General features: G+C 38.9%; 3 protein-coding genes across 5 annotated transcripts; 2 read left to right on the forward strand and 1 right to left on the reverse strand.

Moving 5' to 3' along the window:
* Positions 1-199: 199 nt before the first annotated feature.
* LOC103831652 (GDSL esterase/lipase At1g71250) lies at positions 200-1,795 on the forward strand (the record flags this gene model as incomplete). Its single annotated transcript, XM_009107549.3, has 5 exons — positions 200-500; positions 599-726; positions 797-1,039; positions 1,116-1,365; positions 1,448-1,795. Coding segments are annotated over 5 exons (1,146 nt in total), but the record flags the coding sequence as incomplete, so codon positions are not given.
* On the reverse strand, positions 1,739-3,464 carry LOC103831651 (single-stranded DNA-binding protein WHY2, mitochondrial). 3 transcript variants are annotated; one of them, XM_009107548.3, is made up of 8 exons: positions 3,348-3,464; positions 3,159-3,259; positions 2,971-3,080; positions 2,798-2,890; positions 2,630-2,724; positions 2,472-2,545; positions 2,180-2,268; positions 1,739-2,078 (listed from the first exon to the last, which is right to left on the reverse strand). In XM_009107548.3, the coding sequence occupies exons 1-8, from the start codon at positions 3,377-3,379 to the stop codon at positions 1,950-1,952; spliced, it is 723 nt and encodes a 240-aa protein (XP_009105796.1). In that variant the 5' UTR covers positions 3,380-3,464; the 3' UTR covers positions 1,739-1,949. The 3 variants fall into 3 exon arrangements, with proteins under 3 accessions (XP_009105796.1, XP_009105795.1, XP_033130266.1); XM_009107547.3 differs by having other exon boundaries at positions 3,159-3,262; positions 3,348-3,430; XM_033274375.1 differs by having other exon boundaries at positions 2,971-3,259; positions 3,348-3,454.
* Positions 3,465-3,574: 110 nt separating this feature from the next.
* Positions 3,575-9,805, forward strand: LOC103831653 (vacuolar protein sorting-associated protein 52 A). The gene is made up of 20 exons (XM_009107550.3): positions 3,575-3,755; positions 3,847-3,941; positions 4,035-4,092; positions 4,220-4,315; positions 4,415-4,516; positions 4,603-4,686; positions 4,777-4,857; positions 5,160-5,303; positions 5,726-5,817; positions 6,066-6,147; positions 6,457-6,639; positions 7,141-7,256; positions 7,345-7,403; positions 7,601-7,701; positions 8,139-8,189; positions 8,404-8,583; positions 8,676-8,810; positions 8,900-8,974; positions 9,158-9,215; positions 9,289-9,805. Exons 1-20 carry the CDS (start codon positions 3,726-3,728, stop codon positions 9,591-9,593), a joined length of 2,127 nt encoding a protein of 708 aa, XP_009105798.1. The 5' UTR covers positions 3,575-3,725; the 3' UTR covers positions 9,594-9,805.
* Positions 9,806-10,259: the final 454 nt, after the last annotated feature.

Here is a 10,259-nt window from a genome sequence, read left to right on the forward strand (position 1 = left end):
TCATGGTCTTTGTCTTAGCATATGCAATTGTAGTTTCTTGTGAAATTTCAAACGTGATGCAAGCTTATTGACTCGTTTTACATGCAAGCAGCCGAAACAAAAGAGAGCCGTTACAAAAATTGAAACGTATTATCCGTAAGCTAACTCCTATGTGTCACATGCAGCATGTTTCGCATTAAACTGTATATAGTAATGTAACATTCCATGCATTCTTACTTCAAAACGAACACAAACTAAAAAAAAGATGAGAATCCAAGTTAGAGGATATGCGTTTATAGTTGCAGTGGTGGCGTCTGTTATGTTACAGCAGCCTGAGTTGTTAGTGACCGGACAAGCTACAGTTCCGGCTATGTTTGTGCTTGGAGACTCATTGGTCGATGTTGGGAACAACAACTTTCTAGCATCCGTGGCTCGAGCCAATTACTTGCCTTATGGCATAGACTTAAACTACCGTCCTACTGGCAGGTTTAGCAACGGCATGAACTTCGTTGATTTGCTTGGTAACGTTTTAGACACTTTCTCTGTCTAAACTCAGTTTGTCTTTAGCATAACTCTCAACTTACTATAAAAAATACTGAAACTGTTCTGAAATAAACAGCTCAGTTGTTAGGAATCTCGTCGCCTCCTCCCTTTGCGGATCCAACCACATGGGGCACTAGAATCCTCGGAGGAGTTAACTATGCCTCTGCAGCTGGTGGCATCCTGGATGAATCAGGCCAACACTATGTAAATTTCTGAGTTTTAAGTTAAAAGATATGATGTTAGTAGAGTGTTGATAGAGGCTTTTAATGTGCAGGGAGACAGATTCAGCCTGAGCCAGCAAGTGGTGAACCTAGAGGGGACGCTGAGCCAGTTGAGAACCATGATGAGTCCCCAAAACTTTACGGATTACTTGAAAAAATCGCTTGTGGTTCTCGTTTTTGGAAGCAATGACTATCTCAACAACTACCTTATGCCTAATCTCTACTCATCCAGCTTCAGATACAGACCGCCTGAGTTCGCCAACCTACTTATCAACCAATACGCTCGACAACTTCTTGTATGCTAACAGCAGAATCTTCATATACATTATCATCTCAATGAACTTTTGATAATCATTTGAAAATTATGTATAGACTCTGTACAGCCTAGGTCTAAGGAAAATATTCATAGCTGGAGTAGGACCACTAGGCTGCATACCGAACCAAAGAGCCACAGCACCACCAGGGAGATGCGTTGATAACGTGAACGAGATTCTAGGCACATTTAACCAAGGGCTAAGAGCACTTGTTGACCAGCTGAACCAGCGTTCACCTGGAGCCATCTTTGTATATGGCAATACATTTCGCGCAGTTGGTGACATCTTAAACAATCCAGCTACTTACGGTATATAACCTCCTAAATTACATTGCTAATGATAAAAGGAGTTTCTCTAATGAGTCTGATCAAAGGCTTATGTATGGTACAGGATTCAGTGTAGCGGACAGGGCTTGTTGCGGGACTGGTAGGAACCAAGGACAAATCACATGTTTACCGTTGCAGAATCCTTGTCCTAACAGGTCTCAGTACGTGTTTTGGGATGCATTCCATCCTACTCAGACTGCGAACTCTTTTCTGGTCAGACGAGCTTTCTACGGTCCACCTTCTGACGCATACCCTGTCAACGTCCAACAGATGATTCTCCTTCCCTAGTTGTTTACTTTCTCTGTGTGTTTATAAGTCTTATAAAGTTGTATGTTATGATATTTGAACCTGACTATTAACCTGAAAACCATAATGCTCTTACCGCAAAATAACATAGAAGTGCTAATGATAACGGACAGAACCCCCAAAATTAGAAGTAGTTTTAGAGAGTACATGTTAAAATTCAAGAACAGAGCATGCCAAGTTCTGTGTTACGCCAAACTTCAGAAAAAAAAAGAACACATGCATTTTGTCAATTTACTCCATTCCTACTCCCATATCAGTCTTTACTCTTTACCCCACTCCAGCTCCAACTGCATCGGATCGGCCTTTGGAAGTGAAGCAATCCCCTGCGCTGCCATACCAATGTCACCTCCAGTTATCCGATCCCAGCCTAGGATGTGTGGAAGGGCAAACTGCACATAATACAAAAGCTGGTTTTAGAAAAAAAACACAAACAGCTCTTCCTTAAGATAAGAGAACAATAAGAGAGCAGAAAATTGAAATCATATCTTACACTAAAAGCACTCTTCAGCACTGCAAATTCAGCTTTGGAGACAGGAACCACAATACGGTCATTACTGTTCTGGATGTTGTCGGTAACGCCTGCAATAATACCGCAGATGTTAAGTGTTTGTACATCGTTCCTATTATTAGAAGGAAAACTATTCCAAGCAAAAACTGTAATCGCCTTAACACTGATAATACAAAACCAAAACAAGTGTATTTTCAATTTTATATTTCAGTAGAATTCAGACTGGCTCTACCATTAGTTATATAAAAATATTGTGTAGAAGAAGAAGCCTTACTCAATTGGAAGAAGTAGCCGGAAGAATCTGCGAGTGGCTTGATAGAGAGTGACTTCCTGACTTGACCAGCGTTACTGAGAGGAAACAAAGATCATCAGAATATGATTTTTTTTTTCTGAATTAAGCACACATATGCAACAAGTTAGCAAATAACAAACCTTGATTTCATGGAAGGGTCATGGAAAAACTCAGAGCTGTCCTGGGGACCCATGCTGATCACGGATCCAACTTCAGTGGGTGACAAAGCAAACAACTGGAAGCAAACAGAATCACATATCAGACAAGAAATATATAAAAGGGAAGGTATATAGGTATTAGACAAAGACCTGTTTCTTCTCCCAGTCGTACTTGCGCTCACTAACAGCAGGCATAAAAGTCATCATCACGGATCCACGACGGTCTATCCTCAGATTCCCAGGCTAATCATTGTACACAGTAAGTGATGATGAGAATCTCCAAAAAGTCTCACAGCAAATCACACACAAAGGGGTCTCCAAACCTCGATTTTGGTGAAAGTGGGGAGGACCGGTTCAACAGAGAGTGCAGCTCTTCCTTTGAAGATAGCGTAAGGCGCGAAGACCCGACCACTACTAGGCTTAGCCGCATCAGCTTTGAAAACAAAAGGGAAACAAATTAAGGCAAAATTCAAAACAGAGACGAAAAGGAGAGCAAAGGAAGTAGCTTTACCACGTTTGGTGGCAGAGGAATCAGCCCAGGTTGCGAAACCACGCGACGCCGAAGACTTAGAGCTTCCTTCGAAAAGTGAGCTGCTTTGGTTGCAAAGGCTCCTGCTTTAGCAAAGAAACTCACTTTTGAGCGAAAGGGGTTCGAAAAAGTTTGCATTTTTCTCGAAAGAAATGAGGAATTAGGGTTTACCTGGAGAGCAAAGTGCGAGCTTGCTTCATCATCTTTCTCGAGTGAGACGAGTACTAAACCTGCTGCGTCACTGAGGTTTTTCTTTTGAGGTTTTATTATTGAATTAAAACGGGTTGTACCCGACCCATATAAAATAACCCGCGTCTCAGATGCAACGGGCCTTTTAGTTGGGCCTTGCTTTAGGCCCATTTCGTTGAAATTAGATTAATGGGGGCCCATTGCAATCAAAAATCAGATTAGTGTAAGAGAAGACGAATCTGAAAAAAGCAAACCACTGGTGAAAACTCTCCGATTTGTATGACGAACTAAAAAGGTAGATCGGAGTATCAAAACGATCTTTCGACGGAGATCGAAGCATTCTTAATTTCGCCAGCAACGATGTCCGACGGCATCTCCATTGACGCATTGGTTCGTTTTCGTTTTCGCTTTTGAGTTCTGAGTAATCCTGGATCTCTGAGCCTTGGATCTCTTATTGAAGTTTGTGTCTATTCTCTCATAGGGTCAAGCCGTGGGGGACTTCAGTAATCATGAGAAACTTGGATTTGATTTGGGAGCTTATGTTGGAGATTTGGCTTTTGAAGAGGATTCAGGCAGGTAACATTGTCTCAAACCTTTTATCTGTTCTAATTTTTGGAATCAAGGAACGAATTGGTTGTGTGAGCTTTTTTCTCTCTGTTGTTATGGCAGTGAGGATATATCATTGGAGGGACTTCAGCAAGAACTAGAGGAATGTGAGAGTGATGAGGTTAAGCTTTTTCACAGATCTGTGATCAAATCGTTATAGGATTTACTCTGTACATGGATTAGTCATAGACTTTTAGTTAATTCAAGGATGTAATGTTCTCTGGATCATTGTTTGTGTGTCTGCTCAGGTTGTTGCGAATATACTGTCCAGTGGTGCGAAACTTAGAGAATATGCTAAAGGTGTAGAGAACAATCTACGGAAGGTCGAGTTGGATTCCATTGAGGTTGTTTGTCTTACCTTGTGGTACATCATGGCACTTTTTGTATTCAATTTATCCTGTAACTGGCTTTAATTTATGGATTTACCGTCCATGGATACACAGGATTACATTAAAGAAAGTGATAACCTTGTCTCACTTCACGATCAGATTCATGACTGTGACAGCATCTTGTCGCAAATGGAAACTCTCCTCAGTGGATTTCAGGTATTTGACCATTAGCCATTTATTAGTTTGTTGTGTATAGTTTCCTTGTAATCTAAGTGCGTTCTTTGCTTCTTCTTTCCTTTCAGGAAGAGATTGGTTCTATAAGTTCCGACATAAAGATTCTTCAAGAAAAATCGATGGACATGGGTTTGAGATTGAAAAACCGCAGGGTATTTTAACCACTCAGAAACCACCATTAGTATTTATCTCTCGCTGTTTCCACCCGTGACTCATCCAAATGAGCTCTTCTACTTGAACAGGTGGCTGAATCAAAGCTAGCAAAATTTGTCGAAGACATTATAGTGCCACCAAAGATGATAGATGTAATTGTGGATGGAGAGGTATTTTGCTAATCCCCTTTTTCTATTTGTTTCTGGTGTTGTAAAAGAGTTACTAGTTTGGTTCATATGCTTTATTCCAACAAAAATTGGGGGTGGGGGATTAAAATAATTGCTGGTTAAGATGGGGGTAGATGCTGCCACTATGTGCAATAGCAGAACATGGTATCTTAACTTTCATTTGGTTCTTCACCACGTATTCCGAGTACGTGTTTTGTGTTATAGGAGTGCGTTTAGGCTTAGGATGAACTGCCGACGAATAGATTTACTTTTAATCTGATAGTCGTGCTATTTTCCTTATTCAGGTGAATGAAGAGTATATTAGAACGCTTGAAATTCTGAGTAAGAAACTTAAATTTGTAGCAGCAGATCCTGCGGTTAAAAGTTCCAAAGCATTAAAAGATGTGGAACCTGAGCTAGAGAAGCTCCGGCAAAAAGCTATTTCCAAGGTAATTGATCTACTTTCTGGGTGACATGAATCCTGCAGTTATACATTTGTGTTGTACTTCTTCTACAATGTCGCTGAAGGAAGTGTGATAGGTCCTAGCAATTATGTATGTTTTGACTCAAATCAGACTACATGCATGTTTCTTTAAGCTGTTAATTGTTCGATAAATAAGTACAGAAAGAGTTATGTTACTTGCATAATCTAATTCATTCTAACTCATTGAGATGAGATTGGCTATCTAAATCATTGTTCCTTCCCTCTAAGAGAGTTCATGCCCAGGAAAAAGTTGCTATCTGGCATAAGTTCAATACATGTTTGTGCCGTATTAAGTCCAAATTGTTTGTGCCTGTCTTCTCCAAGGGCATGGACGTGGAGAGAATTCTAAACCCGTTCTTATGCTATAGGTTTATTTCTGTTTTGCAGGTGTATGATTTTATTGTCCAGAAGCTTATAGCCCTAAGGAAACCCAAAACAAACATCCAGATTCTTCAACAGAGTGTGTTATTAAAGTACAAGTAAGTAATATTTCAAGCGCCTTTCCTTGGTTGTACGTATTAGAACTAGTTTTGGAAAACATTTCGTGCTTAGTTTTTTGAATGCGAGTTATGTTGGTTGTCTCCTTACAAACGATTTGGTTCGTTGTTTTGCCTGCATGACATTGGCGAAGTTGTTTTACGCACATGTTACTGATATCCAACATTGTTATATGTTTGCTTCTACATTTGGATCTATACTTCACTCACCAATTACAATTTAATGATAGGTATATTATCTCCTTCCTCAAAGAACATGGAAAAGAAGTGTTTATGGATGTTCGTGCTGCATACATTGATACCATGAACAAGGTAATATTCTTTATCTTGTTTGATTAGCGTCACTGTGCTGCAACTCCTTTGTATAGTCTGAGATACATTTGTCTTAGGGTAATGTGTGCGTATGTAAGGTAGTGAATAGTACATCCAATTGCACGATGCACGTTACATGCAAGTAGCTGTTCTGTTCTTGTTTTCATCTTCATTCAAGCTTGTTGTCTCGCTAGATCTGGGCAAAGTTATTTTTTTTGTTGATTGGGGTATGTTGTTTATAGATGTTTGTATGTTAGTTTAGGCTTTCAATCCTTGTTACACCTAATGAATTGTGAGATCTGGTTTCAGGTGTTAAGTGCACATTTTCGTGCTTATATTCAAGCTCTTGAGAAACTACAATTGGATATAGCGACAGCATATGACTTGATTGGGGTGGAGACTAGAAGCGCCGGTCTCTTCTCAAGAGCCAGGGAGCCACTAAAGAACCGTTCTGCCGTCTTTGCTCTGGGTGAGAGGATAAAAATTATAAAGGTATTCATCATTAGTTGATTAGCATTGCTGACTGATTTTTGTCAACCATTGTACATGCTCTGGCGAATTCGTTATAGAGAATGAGTTGTCTTTCTGATCTTCTATTCAAAAGTTGGTAATAGGTGTGTTTTTTTAATGGAAAATTGGATGTTGCGTTAACTTAATGTAGCCCATTGGTCTCATTTAGGTGTGCTCACATTTTTTCTTGGGTTCAGATGTCTTGATTTTAGGTTCTTGTGTAGTAATAATAGAAACTCATTTAGTTTTGGGTTTTGGGTATAAACACTATGTATGTTTATTTTAAAGGCGCCTTAAGTAGATGTAGGTTTTGGTTTGGTTTTTCTGGTATAAAAGAATCCAGATTAAATTCATGTCTGGTTTAACCGTGTTAGTTACCCTTATTTTCACTTGACCATTCTCTGTTTTTCTTATAGTTGGAGTGATGGTATTAAGTTATAAATGTTTGTTAAAAAGACTTAAGTTTCAGAATGTCCCCTGTAGGAAATCGATCAACCTGCATTGATCCCGCACATAGCTGAAGCCAGCGCTCTCAAATATCCTTATGAAGTGCTCTTCAGGAGTTTGCACAAGCTACTTATGGATACAGCCACTTCTGAGTTCTGTTTATTTACCCTTTTTCATTTCCTCTTTCTGTTGATCATCGTTCAACTCCGTGGTTAATGTCGTATATTTTTATTTTAACAGGTATATATTTTGCGATGATTTCTTTGGTGAAGAGTCTATATTTTATGAAATTTTCGCGGGTAATTTCTTATCTGTCTCCCTTTTCTTTTGCGATGATTTCAACATAGTTAGCATAGCTGTTACAGATTTACTATGGTATCGAGAAGATATAAGAAATATATTGTCTACGTCTGTACAGATAGTCGAACCCTTTCTTGCCAGATGATATGATAGTAGCACTTTTTTTTTGGTAAAATCTGAACTCTCTATTATACAGGTCCATTTTCCGTCATTGATGAGCACTTCAATCCCGTTCTTACAAACTGTTTTGACGCTATCGGTCTGATGCTTATGATTCGCATTATACACCACCATCAGGTACAAACTGTTTTGATGCTAACGGCCTGATGTTTATTTTTCTTTTGGTGAATCCATTTGGAAGTAAGGACCATCCCTTTGCATCTTTTTAGTAGCATTTTATATGTGAAAAATGTATCAGAAGTTAATGGTCCAGTGAACAACGATTGTTAGATATTTATCCTTCATCATTGGAGGTAGAAACCTCGCTGTCTTGCAAACTTAAGATTCAGATACAGTGGTCTTTAAGGAATCTGTATTTGTATTTTGTACCGTTGTCTGGTCAACGTGGACGTTCCACGAGCAGTCTACATTTTGCTTCCAGAGTATCATAGTGTAGTATAGCATATATTTCATTGGTCTCACACTCTCAGCCATTTTCAAGTGTCTTTTTAACAGAATAAAAGAGATTGTTTATGTGCTAGCGAATAACACTCAGTTTGCTATCTGTGGCACAGCTTATCATGTCTCGCCGGAGGATTCCATGCCTAGATTCATATCTGGACAAGGTGCATAACTCATCTCTTTTATTCTGTTTGATCTAATCTTAAATACATAGGTTGTTTGCAATTGAAGCAAAAAATGTCCTTATTATTGTGGATCCGCAGCTGTTTTCACTTGGTTACTCTATGTTTTCGGGCATAAGCTCTTAGATGCGCCATGGCCGATTTCCTTACGTTTTCCATATTCCTCTCACGAAGATTATTTTGCAAATGTGAGCAGGTTAATATATCTTTATGGCCTCGTTTCAAAATGGTGTTTGATTCACACATCAGCAGTCTGCGAGATGCAAACATAAAGACATTATGGGAAGATGATGTTCATCCTCACTATGTCATGAGGCGTTATGCTGAATTCACAGCTTCGTTTATTCACCTGAATGTTGAATATGGGGATGGGCAGGTTCGTTAATATCATTCCCTCTCTTTCTACCGATTTGTGTCACCTGTAGCTTGTCACTCAAAGCGCTTGACATTGCCCATGGTGCTTTGCAGCTTGATATAAATTTGGAGCGTTTAAGAATGGCTGTAGATGTCTTGATTCTCAAGCTTGCAAAGTTGTTCCCAAGGCCAAAGCAGCAAATTGTGTTTCTCATAAACAACTATGACATGACAATCGCCGTACTGAAGGTGAGTCAAATCTTTGTCCAGACTCATACGGCGAGCCTTACCTACCAATGGAAACTAGTGTGTTCATCTACATGTAATCTTAATTTCAGGAAGCTGGACCAGAAGGTGGTAAAATCCAAATGTATTTTGAGGAATTACTGAAGAGCAACACTTCGTTATTCGTGGTAAGGGCCAATGTTGCAGTTAGAAATAAACTTTTTGAAGTTTCGTTCCCTTATATATTTGCTCCTCTGGTAACACAAGCATGACTTTGTAGTTGTTTTAACCTTAAATTGGATGTCAAGTCATGCTAGTTCATGGGTTGTTATGTGTCCATTTAATTTATTTTGTTCACTTCAATCTCGCAGGAAGAATTACTGGTGGAGCATTTCAGTGATTTAATCAAATTTGTGAAATCTCGTGCTTGTAAGCAACATACTTTCGTTCTCTTATCATTTGTGAAGTCAAACCAAACACTTAACTGACAAAACATGTACAGCTGAGGATTCAAGCTTAAATCCAGAGAGATCCATCACAGTTGCTGAGGTAGATCCGCTGGTGAAAGACTTTGGAAGCAGGTGGAAGACAGCGATAGAGTTGATGCACAAAGATATCATAACCTCCTTCAGTAACTTCTTGTGTGGTATGGAGATCTTGAGAGCTGCATTGACACAACTGCTTCTCTATTACACAAGACTTACGGACTGCATCAAGAAGATACCTGGTGGATCTGGTCTGAACAAGGATCTTGTCTCCATTCAGTCTATAATGTTCGAGATCAGGAAGTACTCCAAGACTTTCTAAAAAGATAACATATGCTACTGCTTATGTAGAGAGCATGTAAGATGGTGAAATATTTCAAAGTGAATCTAAAGCCGTTGTTATGCGTTATATGATGTATTCTTGAGACGTTTTTTTTGCTACTGTTATCCCGTTTTGGTCTTCCTTCTTTCTCTCTGCCCGAGTGTAATCGACTCACTATTGTTAAAGATTTGAAAAATGAAAATTTGAGAAAAGGACAGGAAATAGAGTTCAGTAGCCATTGCTTTAAAACATGCAATAGGAGATTCTTTACGTAAGAAAAAGTCTTCTTGAGCTCATTGCAATAATCGATTTTGAATCCTAAGAGCATGATCAATGGGGAGGTTCTTAGAATGTTGTTTTTCTTCCTGGAATATAAAAAATCATCTCTTAACTGTGGGTTCTACCTCATGAAGCTAAAACGTAGTCTTTTTTGTAGCTTTTAACTAAAAAAAGCTAACAACCGGCTCTTAAATAACCTCCATTAATTATGCTCTAAGGCTATCAGTAAAAGCAAACCTTAGTAAAACCTCATAGAGCAAAAACGTGGGTTCTACCTCATGAAAGTTTTGAGTCGAAAGTTTAAGGTTTGATTTACAAATCCCACTTGATTTGTAAAAAAAAACTTTTTCATAGTACAATATTATATGAATCTGATCTGAATCTAAA

Source organism: Brassica rapa, chromosome A07, assembly GCF_000309985.2.
Source record: "Brassica rapa cultivar Chiifu-401-42 chromosome A07, CAAS_Brap_v3.01, whole genome shotgun sequence".
NCBI classification, from domain to species: domain Eukaryota; kingdom Viridiplantae; phylum Streptophyta; class Magnoliopsida; order Brassicales; family Brassicaceae; genus Brassica; species Brassica rapa.